General features: G+C 40.3%; 1 protein-coding gene across 1 annotated transcript in view; it reads right to left on the reverse strand.

Annotated features, from left to right (window-relative positions):
• The window catches only part of phlpp2 (PH domain and leucine rich repeat protein phosphatase 2), a 44,662-nt gene that overhangs the window by 6,126 nt on the left and 26,051 nt on the right, over window positions 1-12,485 (reverse strand). The window contains exons 6-18 of the mRNA XM_031324350.2: window positions 11,363-11,517; window positions 10,095-10,241; window positions 8,884-9,114; window positions 6,662-6,864; window positions 6,443-6,503; window positions 5,259-5,354; window positions 4,469-4,624; window positions 2,505-2,705; window positions 1,969-2,131; window positions 1,752-1,882; window positions 1,153-1,266; window positions 453-647; window positions 64-295 (exon numbers count right to left, since the gene is read on the reverse strand). Of these exons, the coding sequence (XP_031180210.1) occupies window positions 64-295; window positions 453-647; window positions 1,153-1,266; window positions 1,752-1,882; window positions 1,969-2,131; window positions 2,505-2,705; window positions 4,469-4,624; window positions 5,259-5,354; window positions 6,443-6,503; window positions 6,662-6,864; window positions 8,884-9,114; window positions 10,095-10,241; window positions 11,363-11,517 (2,085 nt within the window). The remainder of the gene's footprint in view (window positions 1-63; window positions 296-452; window positions 648-1,152; window positions 1,267-1,751; window positions 1,883-1,968; window positions 2,132-2,504; window positions 2,706-4,468; window positions 4,625-5,258; window positions 5,355-6,442; window positions 6,504-6,661; window positions 6,865-8,883; window positions 9,115-10,094; window positions 10,242-11,362; window positions 11,518-12,485) is intronic.

Here is a 12,485-nt window from a genome sequence, read left to right on the forward strand (position 1 = left end):
TACATACTGTAATGGCTTGAGTGTAAAAACAAGAACCCAACATACTTAGAAGCTGTGCGTTACCTCGGTAATAATGGCTTTACTGAGTTTAACTCTCTCCATCTCCTCAGTGCAGCTCTCCAAGCTGTAAACCTTAGAGAGAGGTATGGGTCGGCCATCCCGGCACAACACTGCCTGGCAGGTGCCCACATTGGCCACAGTGAGGCTGAAGTAGCCTCCTGGATCTGAAGGCTCATGGTGAATATAACACAGCAAGGCAGAAGCACCCAGTTTCTGGCCAGCCATTCCTAGTTTCCTGTCCAATACAAAAACAAACAAAACTGCTGACAAACTCTTGAAGTCACTGGTTTTAGCCTACAAAACTGCAGTAAGAGTGCAATTATTTATTTATTTATTTGCAAGTATCAAAAGAGGTATTAACAAAGACTAACATTTAAAAGAGTCTGTCTTACCTGTGTGAGGTGAGGAAGGTGTTGCACATATACACATTGTCAATACTGGAGTGCTGCAGTTCTTCGCACAGCACATCTCCCATTGTGCACTGCAGAAGCCGAGGCACTTCCTCATTGCGGTCGCCGTCAAAGATGCCATAACATGCTTCCACACCATCTCCAAACCGGTCTACAGCCAGCACAGACACGCACAACCTGTCCCAAACAATAGATCCACATTAACAAACAGATGACGTACGGGCCCTGACACACCAAGCCGACGGCCAGGGACTAGTGGCGACGAAGGCCGATTGTGGCGTCGCCTCACGTCGGCCAGCGTCACCTTTGTCTAGGTCAAAAATTAGCACTGGAACACACCGCAGAGACTACAGCCGACGGCCAATTACCATGAACGTTCTGCGCCTGTGTGAGAGGAAATAACTCCATACCAGCAGGCGGCGGTAATCTATTCGTCATTCAACAAGGGAAACCGGATAACGTTGCTACGATGCCCATAACAGACAGCGCTTGCTTGATCAGCGCAGTGGCAGAACCAAACAGAGCCTACAGCCCCTCTGCTTCACTCCGGGAGATGGCTAACCAGACTGTGCATCTCCCGGGCTGTCATCCGTTCTATTGGCAAAAAAGTCCTCCTACAGTGGGGAAAATTAAGCTCCTTATTTTTTTTTACAAACACAACGAAACACAAAGCAGTACTGACTTGTTTCTTTGGCCGCTCATTTCAGAGTAACTGTGGTTCCATGGAGGGGAGGCACTCTGTGAGTCTCCTGCTGTCGTGGTGGATTTCTGGTCTAACTTTAGGGTGGTGATGTGACTAAAAAAAGAGAAGAAATATAGTAGAATGAATTGTAGAAGAATGTATACATAGGTACATGCATTATTTCCTCACACAGCCACAAACTGGTAAATCCGGTAAGGAAAAAACACCATTAGGTGAGTGTCACCGTTCAAGGTTAAGGTCTTTCTCTCTCGAAGGCCGCTGTGATCTATGCCAAGAAGGACAGAGCATAACCTGGCCGCATTCTGATAAGTTATTAGTCCAGGTAGAGCAAGCTAATGCTGACAGGAAGAGAGAGGCGATATAACTACAGCCAGTTCAATACACTCAAAGTGATGATCTTTTTCACAGCTATATTATTATCTTTTCATTGCTTATGTTTTACATAAAAGAATGATGCCATAACCCTCCAGTATGTGTCCAGACAACTACACAATCTAAAGTGTTTATATTTCATGCTTGACAAATTTCAGTGAGATACCTGTAACTGTTTCTAAACTGGTCTGGGTTTTATGACTCACCTGAAGAGGTTGAGGGTTTTGTGTTCCAGCATCAGGCTGTTGTTGCCTGTCAGGTCCAGCTCTTGCAGAGTGGCAGGCAGCGAGTCAGGCAGCTGGATCTCAGTCAGCTCATTACAGCTTAGATCTACAAGCTACAAACATACAAAACACACATGAGCTGATAGGCTGAACATAAATCATACACTGGTTAGGCAAATACAACCAAAACCAGTCTGACCTTGATCTCAGGCAGGTTGAGGATCTCTGGGAAGACAGTAATGTGGTTGGAGTGTGCTATGAGGGTGTGCAGTCTCTTACAGCTGGACACAGTGGAGGGGATGGTCTTTAGCTTGTTGCCACTTAGATTTAGCTCCTCCAGCAGTTCCAGCTTACTCAGCTTACTAAAGACACACAAACATGACAGTGGAACAATCCTGTGAGCTTAAAGCTTTAGTGCGTAACTTTTTGATATTAATGAACGTCCGTTACATTCAAGCCATTGCCAAATGAGTTGTTACAACGCTAATTAAGACTATCAGCTCCACACAACTCTCTCTGTATTTCTCAGTATGGCTATGTTCAGAAGATTCTGGGGACTTTCCCACGCAGAAACTCGAGTGAAGATAATTACCTCTTCTGAAGAGTCAATCATGTTTTTTTAATCCTCTGTGTCCTCCTTGGCTACTAGCAACTGCGTGGAGGAGCACTATAGCTTTAATAAGTAGAATACAAAATATTATTAACACTGATTAACAGTAAGCCAAGGTAACACACCTGGCAGGGAAGGAGAGCAACTGGTTGTAGGCGATGTGAAGGACCCGCAGGTTCTGGTGTCCAACTAACAATGCACCGCAGTTCTCATTCAGGTTGTTCCCCGTCAGGTAGAGCTCCTGGAGTGTGCTGAGGCTCTCCTCTGATGGGCTGCTGGGAGGAATACTTTCCAGAGCATTGGCTGATACATTTAAGTATTTTAGGCTGTGAGGGAAGACAAATAAAAACAACAGATACATGAGTTTAAAAAAGTGTATGCGGATGTCCACCCTGCCCATTATTTCACAGCCAGGATTGCATCCAAGGACTTTTTACACCCAATCCTGTCTCATTTACAGTGGATTTGGAGATGCTCAAGCTAAACGTTTGAGTTGCCTGACCAGAGGCATCATTGTAATGGGTTATATTTATGTCCTGGGTTCAGGGAAATACATATTTTGTACAAAATAATACAAATAACATTATCAAATGTAACTTTCTGATTTTACCCTGTCTGTACAAACAAGGAGGCCCTTCCCCAATGCAAAATGTATACAAACAGCTAACATTTTGGGTCAGAAATTAAATTTTAGAAAATGGAATGTCCAGATCAATCCAACAGTTTGTTTTGGTCTATGTAGTTTTTTTCTTTTATATATACTGGGGACAATTACATTTTACTACAATATTACATATACTTTACTGTAACCAAGTGAATCATAAAACAACTATTTGAGTATTTTGCCTTTGTGCTTTCATTTTGTTCGAAGTACTTCAGGACTATGACTAAGAGCAGGTATTGGGGGTTAAAAACTACAATTTGCTATTTACATATCAGTAAGCAAAACGTATTTCCAATTAAGATGATATTCAGTAAAGTAGTATGTAGCAGCATGATTTATATTACATTATTTTAACAATAGTTGCAGCTACAGTATTGGTAGTATTATAACAATGTAATGTGCAAGTATGTAAGTGCAAGCCACCTATTATGTGCAGAATATAGGACATACCGTAATTTAAGTACAGGGATATGTGGATTGTTAAGGTGTGGCTTTAAGGTTGATTTTTCTTAAATTCTCATTGTACTGAAGAGGATACTGCTAAATACAGACTGTTAATTTATCCCTTCAAGTGGAGCATTGATTTACACGCTGTTGAACCTGTGCCGAGAGGAGGGACAGTAATTTGAGCTCCACTGGTCCTGTGTAATGGATGTTGTTAAGTCATTGCCTGTGCGTATAACATAGTGAACAGTAATAAACCCTGTACTTCTGACACATGAAGACATGAACCTTGTCACGCTGTTGTTTTAAAACAGAGTCAAACATTATTACAATGCTATCTCTGAAGCCCACAAACATTACAAGACTGTTGACAGACACCTTACTGGCCTTGTGGCCTTTTGGAATTCAGTGTCTACACGAATCTGAATATGTGAAAAGTGTCCTTATCAACCTCGTTTCTATAGCCATATATCATTTCCATCAGAGTGTAACTGCTTTCTCTTGTAAGCTGTGCAGCTCTTTAGACAACATATCAGGAAACCCATCATGCACAAAGCAGTCACAGCCATTACGCCTCAGGATTAGAGACAGTAAAGTACATTAAGGCATTTGAATTGCTAATGGGTGTTAAGTGATTTACCACACAGGAAATAGGACGGCAAATTAAACTCCAGCTTGGATTTAGAATGCATCATTGATATAAAAAAAAATAAAAAATAAAAATTTGATCTTAAAAAAAGAAAAAAAAAGAATGCTACATTGATCTTGACCACAATCCCTACATACAATCTATACTTCATCTCCAAAACAATAAGATGTGATATAATAACTGTCAACTGCAACCTAACAGGGAACACACTCCAGGTAAACGTTTCAAAGCAGAGCTGCTAAAGGACTCAAGTAATAGCATACATAGTTTTAAGGACAGGATGAAAAAGGAACCAGAAAGATCTGTAGAGAGAAGAGGCTTGAGATACTCACTTTAAGGCCTTGTAAAACAGACTCTCAGGGAGCTCAGCTAGCCTGTTGTGCTGGAGGTCTAGGGCTTCCAGAGGGATGTGGTCAAGTAGGTCAGACACTCTCTGCAAACGATTGTTCCCCGCCAGCAGCTTTCTCAAACTCAAGCTGTTGAGCAGTCTGTCGGAGGCCAGAAGAGACATTAGAGAGCCAGATTAGGACAGGAAACAAAAAAAAAACAGACCAACAAAAAAGGAAACAAACCAAAGAACATTGTATCCCTGTGCAGACTTAACTACTGGATGACCTTTTAGCTTGGCTGCCTAAACTGACTTTTTGTGCTCTCCTGAAACATCACATTATGGATGGGTACCGAGGATAGAGGATTATCTCATTTGAAAAAGCTGTTCTGATTTCTCATTCAAATGCAAATGCCTGTGTTGAAAGCTGGCTGTAAATGATGGTAACTCTGAGCCAAGCACTTTATATGAAGGACATATTTTACAGTTGCAACCAAAAGACAAAAATACTGTCTTACACAGAGAGACTGATACCAGCTGTTATTTGTGCCTTGTTATTTCCATTGTTTCACTACCATAAGAAATGTTTAAGATGGACAATATGAAAAGCAGTTTGGCAATAGAGTGAGCAGTTAAAAAGCATTACCATGTGTAATGTGACACCTGATCTCCTAATTCTGGACACGATAGCCATCTGTTTATTACAAGAGCTGAATCCATTTCAATTATGCAACATAAAAGATCAAGTTTAAGCAGATATGGCTCAGGATTAGTGACAGAATAAGGTCAGTAACCTGGAAGGAAGCTCAGACAGGAGGTTGTGCATGACGTCCAGCATCTCAATTTTTCTGCAGTCACACACCCAGTCCGGAAGGTACTCCAAAAGGTTCCTGTCTCAACACACACACAGTCATACACATAGAAAGACACACGCACAAACACTCAAACTGAGCGGAGTTGGCATTTGGCTTTTAATAGTACAGATGAATAAACAGTTTTGAAACAGTGGTAAACAGGAGGCCAAAATCATAGCCAAAACAATATCCTTGAGGGTTATTTAAGCATGCAAATGATCTCGATGGGCATTTTAATAAAAACAGTTAGTGTCCGCAGTCAGGACTGGAGGTCGACTAGAAAAATTAATTGGTACAGATGTGTCTTACACTGGCAGGTGGTTCAGAAACACAAGATAACTTATTTGACCCCTGACATACAGTGATGTTTACTGTGCATAATCAGGCCTACAGCAAGCAGATTATGAACATGCATCACAAAAATTAAGTAGAGTAAAATATGTTTTGTTATATATATATATATGTTATGTATAGGCCAAATGTGTAAGAGGTTCACTACCTTAAAGGGATAGTTTTTTTTGTTATGAAGTGGGGTTCTACAGGGTACTTATCCATAGTTTTGTATAGTTGTATTACCTACAGTAAATGGCGGTCGGCACCCAGTTTGGATAAGCAGGCAGGAGTACCGGCAAGGAAGCAGCACAATGTACTGCTGTGGATGGGGGCAGCAGGAAAATATGTTTTACCCAGTTTCAAACTGGGGGTGTGCCAATTTCCATCTACAGTAGGTAATACACTGACTATGAATAAGTACCATATACAACACCACTTCAAAAAATCTGAACTACCCCTTTAAAATGTTTTTTTTTTTTTCTCAAATTTTCAAATCTTTTACTGATACAGCCTGAAAGGCAGTCAAGTATCTATACAGACATATCTGTCAATCTAGCATTAAAAATAATGTGTTAGGGGCTTTGTTTAGCGTCTTTGCCTTATACACACATACAAGCTTCACTTGGTAGATTCCACAGAATATTTGCTTTTGTTGGGTATTGATTATCCAATTCAGTATTCAAATTCATTTATACCTTAAGATAAATATACTATTTTTAGACAGTAGAGCCTCTGTTTAAAAATCTGTGAACAGAGACCACAGCCATTTCTTATTCCCAGCCAGAACTCACTGTGATAGGTCCATGTGTGTCAGCTGGTTAGGGACTGGATAGATGTTGACTGTTGTAAGGCCTGTGGGCAGATAAAAGCAGCAATCAGCAGCTAAACATCTGGCCCGTTCATATGTGCTTATAAGATGAATGTATCACTTGGGACAAGGGCCTGAACATACAGACAACAGCAGCCAGCGAGGCAATAATAGCAGGTAGTTGACACTCTGTTTGACTCACGGTTGCTGCTGGCATGAAGCATGCGCAGTGTGAAACCGCTGAGTGTGAGTGTCCCCAGCTGGTTGCGCTGGCAATGCAGAGTCTCCAGGTTGCACACGGAGCTCAGGTCTAGTGAGTCTAAGTAATTGTCCCGTAAGTCCAGCTGGGTCACCTGGCTCACTGTCTCTAGACTAACACTTTTCAACCAGTGCAGCCCATTTAATCTGCATTAAACAGGGAGCACAGGAGATGAAATATCACAGGTTATTCCTACAGGAGCAGAAACATTAAGGTGAGTGACATCAAATAAAATGCTTGATACAGAGAATAAACTCTGAAATTTCATACTTGCTAAAGTTAAGATAGTAGTAGTATGGTATTTTGGGCTGTTGAAAAATTAGCTCACTAATTTAAAAAAAATATTCCAGCAGTGGCTATTGTATTTTACAGTGACAGATCCTTAGCATAGGTTACTTGGAGAATGTCACAAGTAGTGTGGCATATAGAAATGAATAATAGCAGTAACCATGTGTCCTCTAACTTTTCCACACTGTAATATGTCACAGCAGTTTCACCTTTGGAAAGAAAAGAGGAGTAATATAAAATAAATATTGTAGCAATCGTTAAGGTCAATCAATGTGAATTTGAAAATGATAGATGAAACACACCTCAGGTTTTATTAAAAATCTAACATTGGCATCCAAGATATTGTCTTTGTTGGAAGACACACTGGAACCACTCCATTGACTCTCCCTTTGTTTCACTAGGGGACAACTTCTTTAACTACTTCTACAACTTCTAATACGTTTTTGTCAGAATTGTCTACCCATATTTAGCATCCTACCTTTTATAACAAGGTGGACAACAAAACAATAAAGAAATTCTGAGATCATGGCTGTCAGGTAAGGCACTGTGCTGAGATCCAGGCTCTCCCTTACCCCATCCATCCTGTTAATAAACAACAATTTCTCTTTTATGAGAGCTGCCAGCCCGCTGATCCAGCACAGGTGCACCTTGCACTTTTAAATATAGTCTGCCATTGCCAAGCTGCAACTTCGCTCCCAAGGTTGAATTATTAGCTGGCTGTGGGCGGAGCAGTGGTTGCTGGTTTGATCCTCAGACTGGTAGGAAAATCAATAAGTAGATCTTTCCCATCCTTCATTAACCACCACAGAGGTCCCCTATGAGAAACACTCATGGAAACACTTAGCCCCCCCCCCACTGTTCCTTGTAGAGCTGCTAAGAGGTAAACAAATACGTATGACTGTAATTCTAGGCAGATTCCAGGTGTGAAGCAGAGCAATGTGGAAAAAACGGCATTTGTGCTTAGCAAACCTGGCATCTATAAATAAATGTTTTACTAGAATTATCGCCTTGCAGTTGTATGCATCCGCATACCAGTCAAGTTGCTGTTTACATCTGTGTCTGTCCAGACTATATATATGTAGTGAAGACTTTAAAGCAATTTAATAAAAAGCTATTAAGTATATTTTTTTAATGGCGAAACATGGATGTTTCACACACATCTTCAACCCGGCTGCACAGACGATCTAAACAATCACCACAGTTTCAAGGTGGGCAGCCAAGATTAGTGTCACCAATTCAGTATCTGACCAAATGTCTCCTCTTCTTTGTTTGAGTTATGGTGTTCTATAATGGCCAGAAAGTGTTTTTGCAGAACAATATGATGTCACAGTAAAGCTGACCTTTGGGATATAAAATGTCATCACTTCATCATTTTATCCTATCCTATCATATTTGTGTGACACGTCATAATTACCGTAGGAATTCTTGAGTTATGGCCAAAAATGTGTTTTGTAAGGTCAGTGACCTCGACCTTTGACCACCGAAATCTAATCAGTTCATCCTTGAGTCCCAGTGGACGTTTGCGCTAAATTTGAAGGTATTCCCTCCAGGGGGTTCTGAGATATCACGTTCACAAGAATGGGACAGGCAGACGGCCAATCCAAAAACATTATAAAAATGGTGAGGCTATAAAATGTAAAATTGGTAAAAGGAGGACTGGCTGAGGTTCAGACTAGTGTTTCTGTCATTTATCTTTCAGTCAATGCCAGAGGAAGAAAAAAGATTTTTTTACTCATGCCTACTGAATGATTGACAGTGTTTGGGGGGTCCCCTTCACATTGCATATTACATTTTACATATTGATCCAACAGAGAAAGAAGAGAGGGAAGAGACAAAGAGAGGAAATGCAGAGGCTGAGCTCTGTTTATTCCTCTTACCGGAGGTCGATGTTTTTAAGGTGGCTCATTCTGGCCAAAGTACACAACTCCAGACTCTTCACTCTGTTCCCAGCCATGGCCAGCTTGTCCACTGCACTCAACCTCTCCAGCACAGCAGGGATGTGAGAGAAGTTGTTGAAGGAGAGCCCCAGGCTGTTGAGCTGGGAAAGGCCACCCAGCTCTTCAGGCAGGGAGCTGAGATGGTTCCCATCCAAAGACAGTGTCTGCAGGCTACAAGATGGAGAGGAGAAAATCCATGTTTACTTCAAAGAGTGGTCAAAAGAAGATCTGCTTGTGTCTATTGTAGTTATATTGCCATTGTTTACTGAGCAGCATCCTACATTAAAGTGAGCAGGTCCACAGGATGAAAACTGCCTCAGCTTCCTGACTTAATCTGATTGCATAACAAAATATTTTAATTGAATGCATTTCACTGAATCTATTTAAACCTCAATCCAATGAGAGAAACATTATTATGTGCACTAAAGGGTGCAAACCACAACAACCTTGGACAGAACAAAAGCAAAAAGTGAATGACAATATACACCACACTTCAGAAAACAAATGAACAAGACAGAAAACATATTACAGAGAATGTATTTATTTATTTATTTATTTATATGTATCCTGCTACACTAAATACTTAGGCATTATTTATACTATCAACATTCTTATAGTTTTATAATTCAGTTGTACAGCATTATTTATATTTACATTCATATTGTTGTTCAGTCAAAACCCCCTACATTGGAACATAATGCCACTGTTTTACTCTTTTGTATTTTTGTGTTCATGTTGCATTTTTGTGTATGAGTGTATTTTTGTGTTAGCACCTTTGGATTTTGGAAATTACATTTTGTTTCCAAATACTTTGTATGTGGAAATAACATATATAAAAAATAAACCTTAAAATATAGTTTTTGCTTTCTGATTTTTCTGATTTTTTTAAACTCACATACACAGGAATTGTTGTCTCCTTTAAAGCTGACCTAAATTGCAATTTGTGCAGGATTTCACTATGTGTTTGGGATTTACTTCTTATAGAATTACTTGGTGTGCTTTTTTATGTGCTACTGCAATTACCTCATGCAGTTCAAATATAATTTTGTGTGTACCTGTTGTTGATGCATATCCTAACTATTGTATTCATGTACTGTGTGTAGTCTACTGTATGTATGTAGTGCATGTACATGTGTGTCACTGTGTCACACCTTTGAAGGTTGCCTATCTGCACAGGGACGGTGTGGAGATTATTACAGGAGAGGTTGAGTTCAGTCAGGGTGAGGATCTCACACGTACATTCAGGGAACACACCCAGACGGTTGTGAGACAGATTCAGGCTCTTCAGCTGAGAAAACCTAAATAAAGAACAGAACAGCATGGGGGACCTTGCTTACCATATTCATTTGCCCAGATAATTCACACAAATATCATGAGATAACAGATGTGTTGTAGCAGTGAGTGAACACCAACATACTGGGTCTCCACCCAGTGTCTGACATCACTTTACTATGATCTAGCAGCACTGTTCCAGTACCAGAGAAAAGGTACATAGTACAGAGAGTAACAGAGTACGGACTATTTCCCTTTTATCCATGCATCCTCTTTTCTAAATATACATACAAAAAGGCTGCAGTGCAATGTGTACATAGAGAATTTAATGCACTTCATGTTCACCAGATTTAGATCACTGTATACATTTCTCGCAAGTATTATCTCCTGTGCTCAAAGAATAAAAACAAGGCTGTCAATGGGTTCAAATATTTAATCGCAAGATTTTCCATAGTTAACTCGCGATTAATCGCAAATGACTCATACATTTTTTTATCTGTTCTAAATGTGCTTTTAAAGAGATATTTTTCAAGTTTTTAATGATCTTATCAACATGGGATCGGACAAATATGCTTGCTTTATGCAAATGTTTATTATATTGCAACAATCCAAAACAATAACAAATACAGTCTAGAATATTCTCCAGAATAACCTCAAAGGTACAGTATGCTCAAAAAATATGCTGAAAGCATAATATGGCAAACTCAAGCCCATGAAGAAACAGATGGGCATATTTACCTGAATGTAACATTACTTGGTTATACTAATACAATGTAGCGTCCCACTTTACACTTACAAAGGTTAGCTAAACATCCCTTTTTTTTTAAAGCAGCTATGTTTCAATATGCTTCAAAGCCTGGCACTTTCTGGGGGCCTGGAGTGCAGCGGTGCTGCATCACTTTCTGATTTCCCAAGTTATGAAGCAGGCTGAGGTCCAAATCATAGAAAGCGCGTGTATTAATCGCGCGTCAAACTATGAAACATAGTGAATGAGCTGAGGCCAGAGCACCAGAATAGCGCCCAGAAAGGCAGTAGAGACCTATTTTAGCGAGGCAGACACTTTCAACCACAAGGCCATGATTCTAAAGAACAAAAGAAAAAATGCAAATGTTGTGCAGAATTCTTTAGGTTAAGAATGTATGATTACCTGGGGAGGTTGAGCAGGCCTCCAGGCCCCTGAAGACTCATGAAGTTGTGTCTCAGGTTGAGGTGGGTGACATCCTGACTGTAAAATAGATATTCAGGCACTGCTTCCAGACTGTAGCAGGACAGGTCCACCAGGCTGACTGTCTGAGACACCACCTATACACGCACACGCACACGCACACGCACACGCACACGCACACAAGAAGGGAAACTTTTAGTGAGAGTACTACTATTTTTTGTTTGGCGTGTCAGCATCACATCTTTCATATCACAACAAGTAGCAAACCTGAAACTTGTACCCAAATGCCCTGTCAACATATATACTGAGCTGCCTTCTGCTCCAGCACAGGCAAAGAAAATCACAATCAAGATGAAATCCATCTGGTATTTTTGGTGTTTTTCTTGGTGCAACTACACAGTTAAATAATAATAAAATTCCTTCTTGCAGCCTTGCAATCCTAAGAGCATCTGATAAACACTCCAACTCCAAATTCATCCAACAGCAGGCTGCACTATTTAAAGAGTTTTTACCTTAAGTGAGCTGGGACAATGGACAGTGGATGCAACTACATGGGCCTCAAATTATGTAAGCAGCCAGCTGCCTTGCCAAGACATTACTTCAGACAGACAATGCCCTAGTTTCCAGTTCAATTAGGCTTTTTTCCCTTCTTCCAGGGAAACCCAGTCATCATGAATTAAGAGAGTAATCGAGTAACTTCAATATGAGGCAGTTACAGTCAGACCATAGCAAATATTTGTAGACATACATTGAGTTGCAGGTTTATTAGGTACACCTATTTAAAACTAATGCCATCCAATACAACAGCCTGCAATAAATCCTACCTTCATTAAGGTTATAAGTTAACGTTTAGTCTTTGCTGAAACCTTTTCAAGGTGTTGATTCAACTTTATGGTCAATGTAGGCTGTAGTTTGTGGTGCTGTTGAATTGTACTTTGTTAGGCTAAAGCTTAAAGAAAAAAGTAAATCCCCCAGAGAATGAATGCGAGACACACAATATTCTCACAAGTAGCAAAACTATTGTAATGTGTGTGTGTGTGTGTGTGTGTGTGTGTGTGTGTGTGTGTGTGTGTGTGTGTGTGTATGTGTGTGTGTGTGTGTGTGT

The sequence above is a fragment of the Sander lucioperca genome, chromosome 3 (genome assembly GCF_008315115.2).
Source record: "Sander lucioperca isolate FBNREF2018 chromosome 3, SLUC_FBN_1.2, whole genome shotgun sequence".
Classification (NCBI taxonomy): domain Eukaryota; kingdom Metazoa; phylum Chordata; class Actinopteri; order Perciformes; family Percidae; genus Sander; species Sander lucioperca.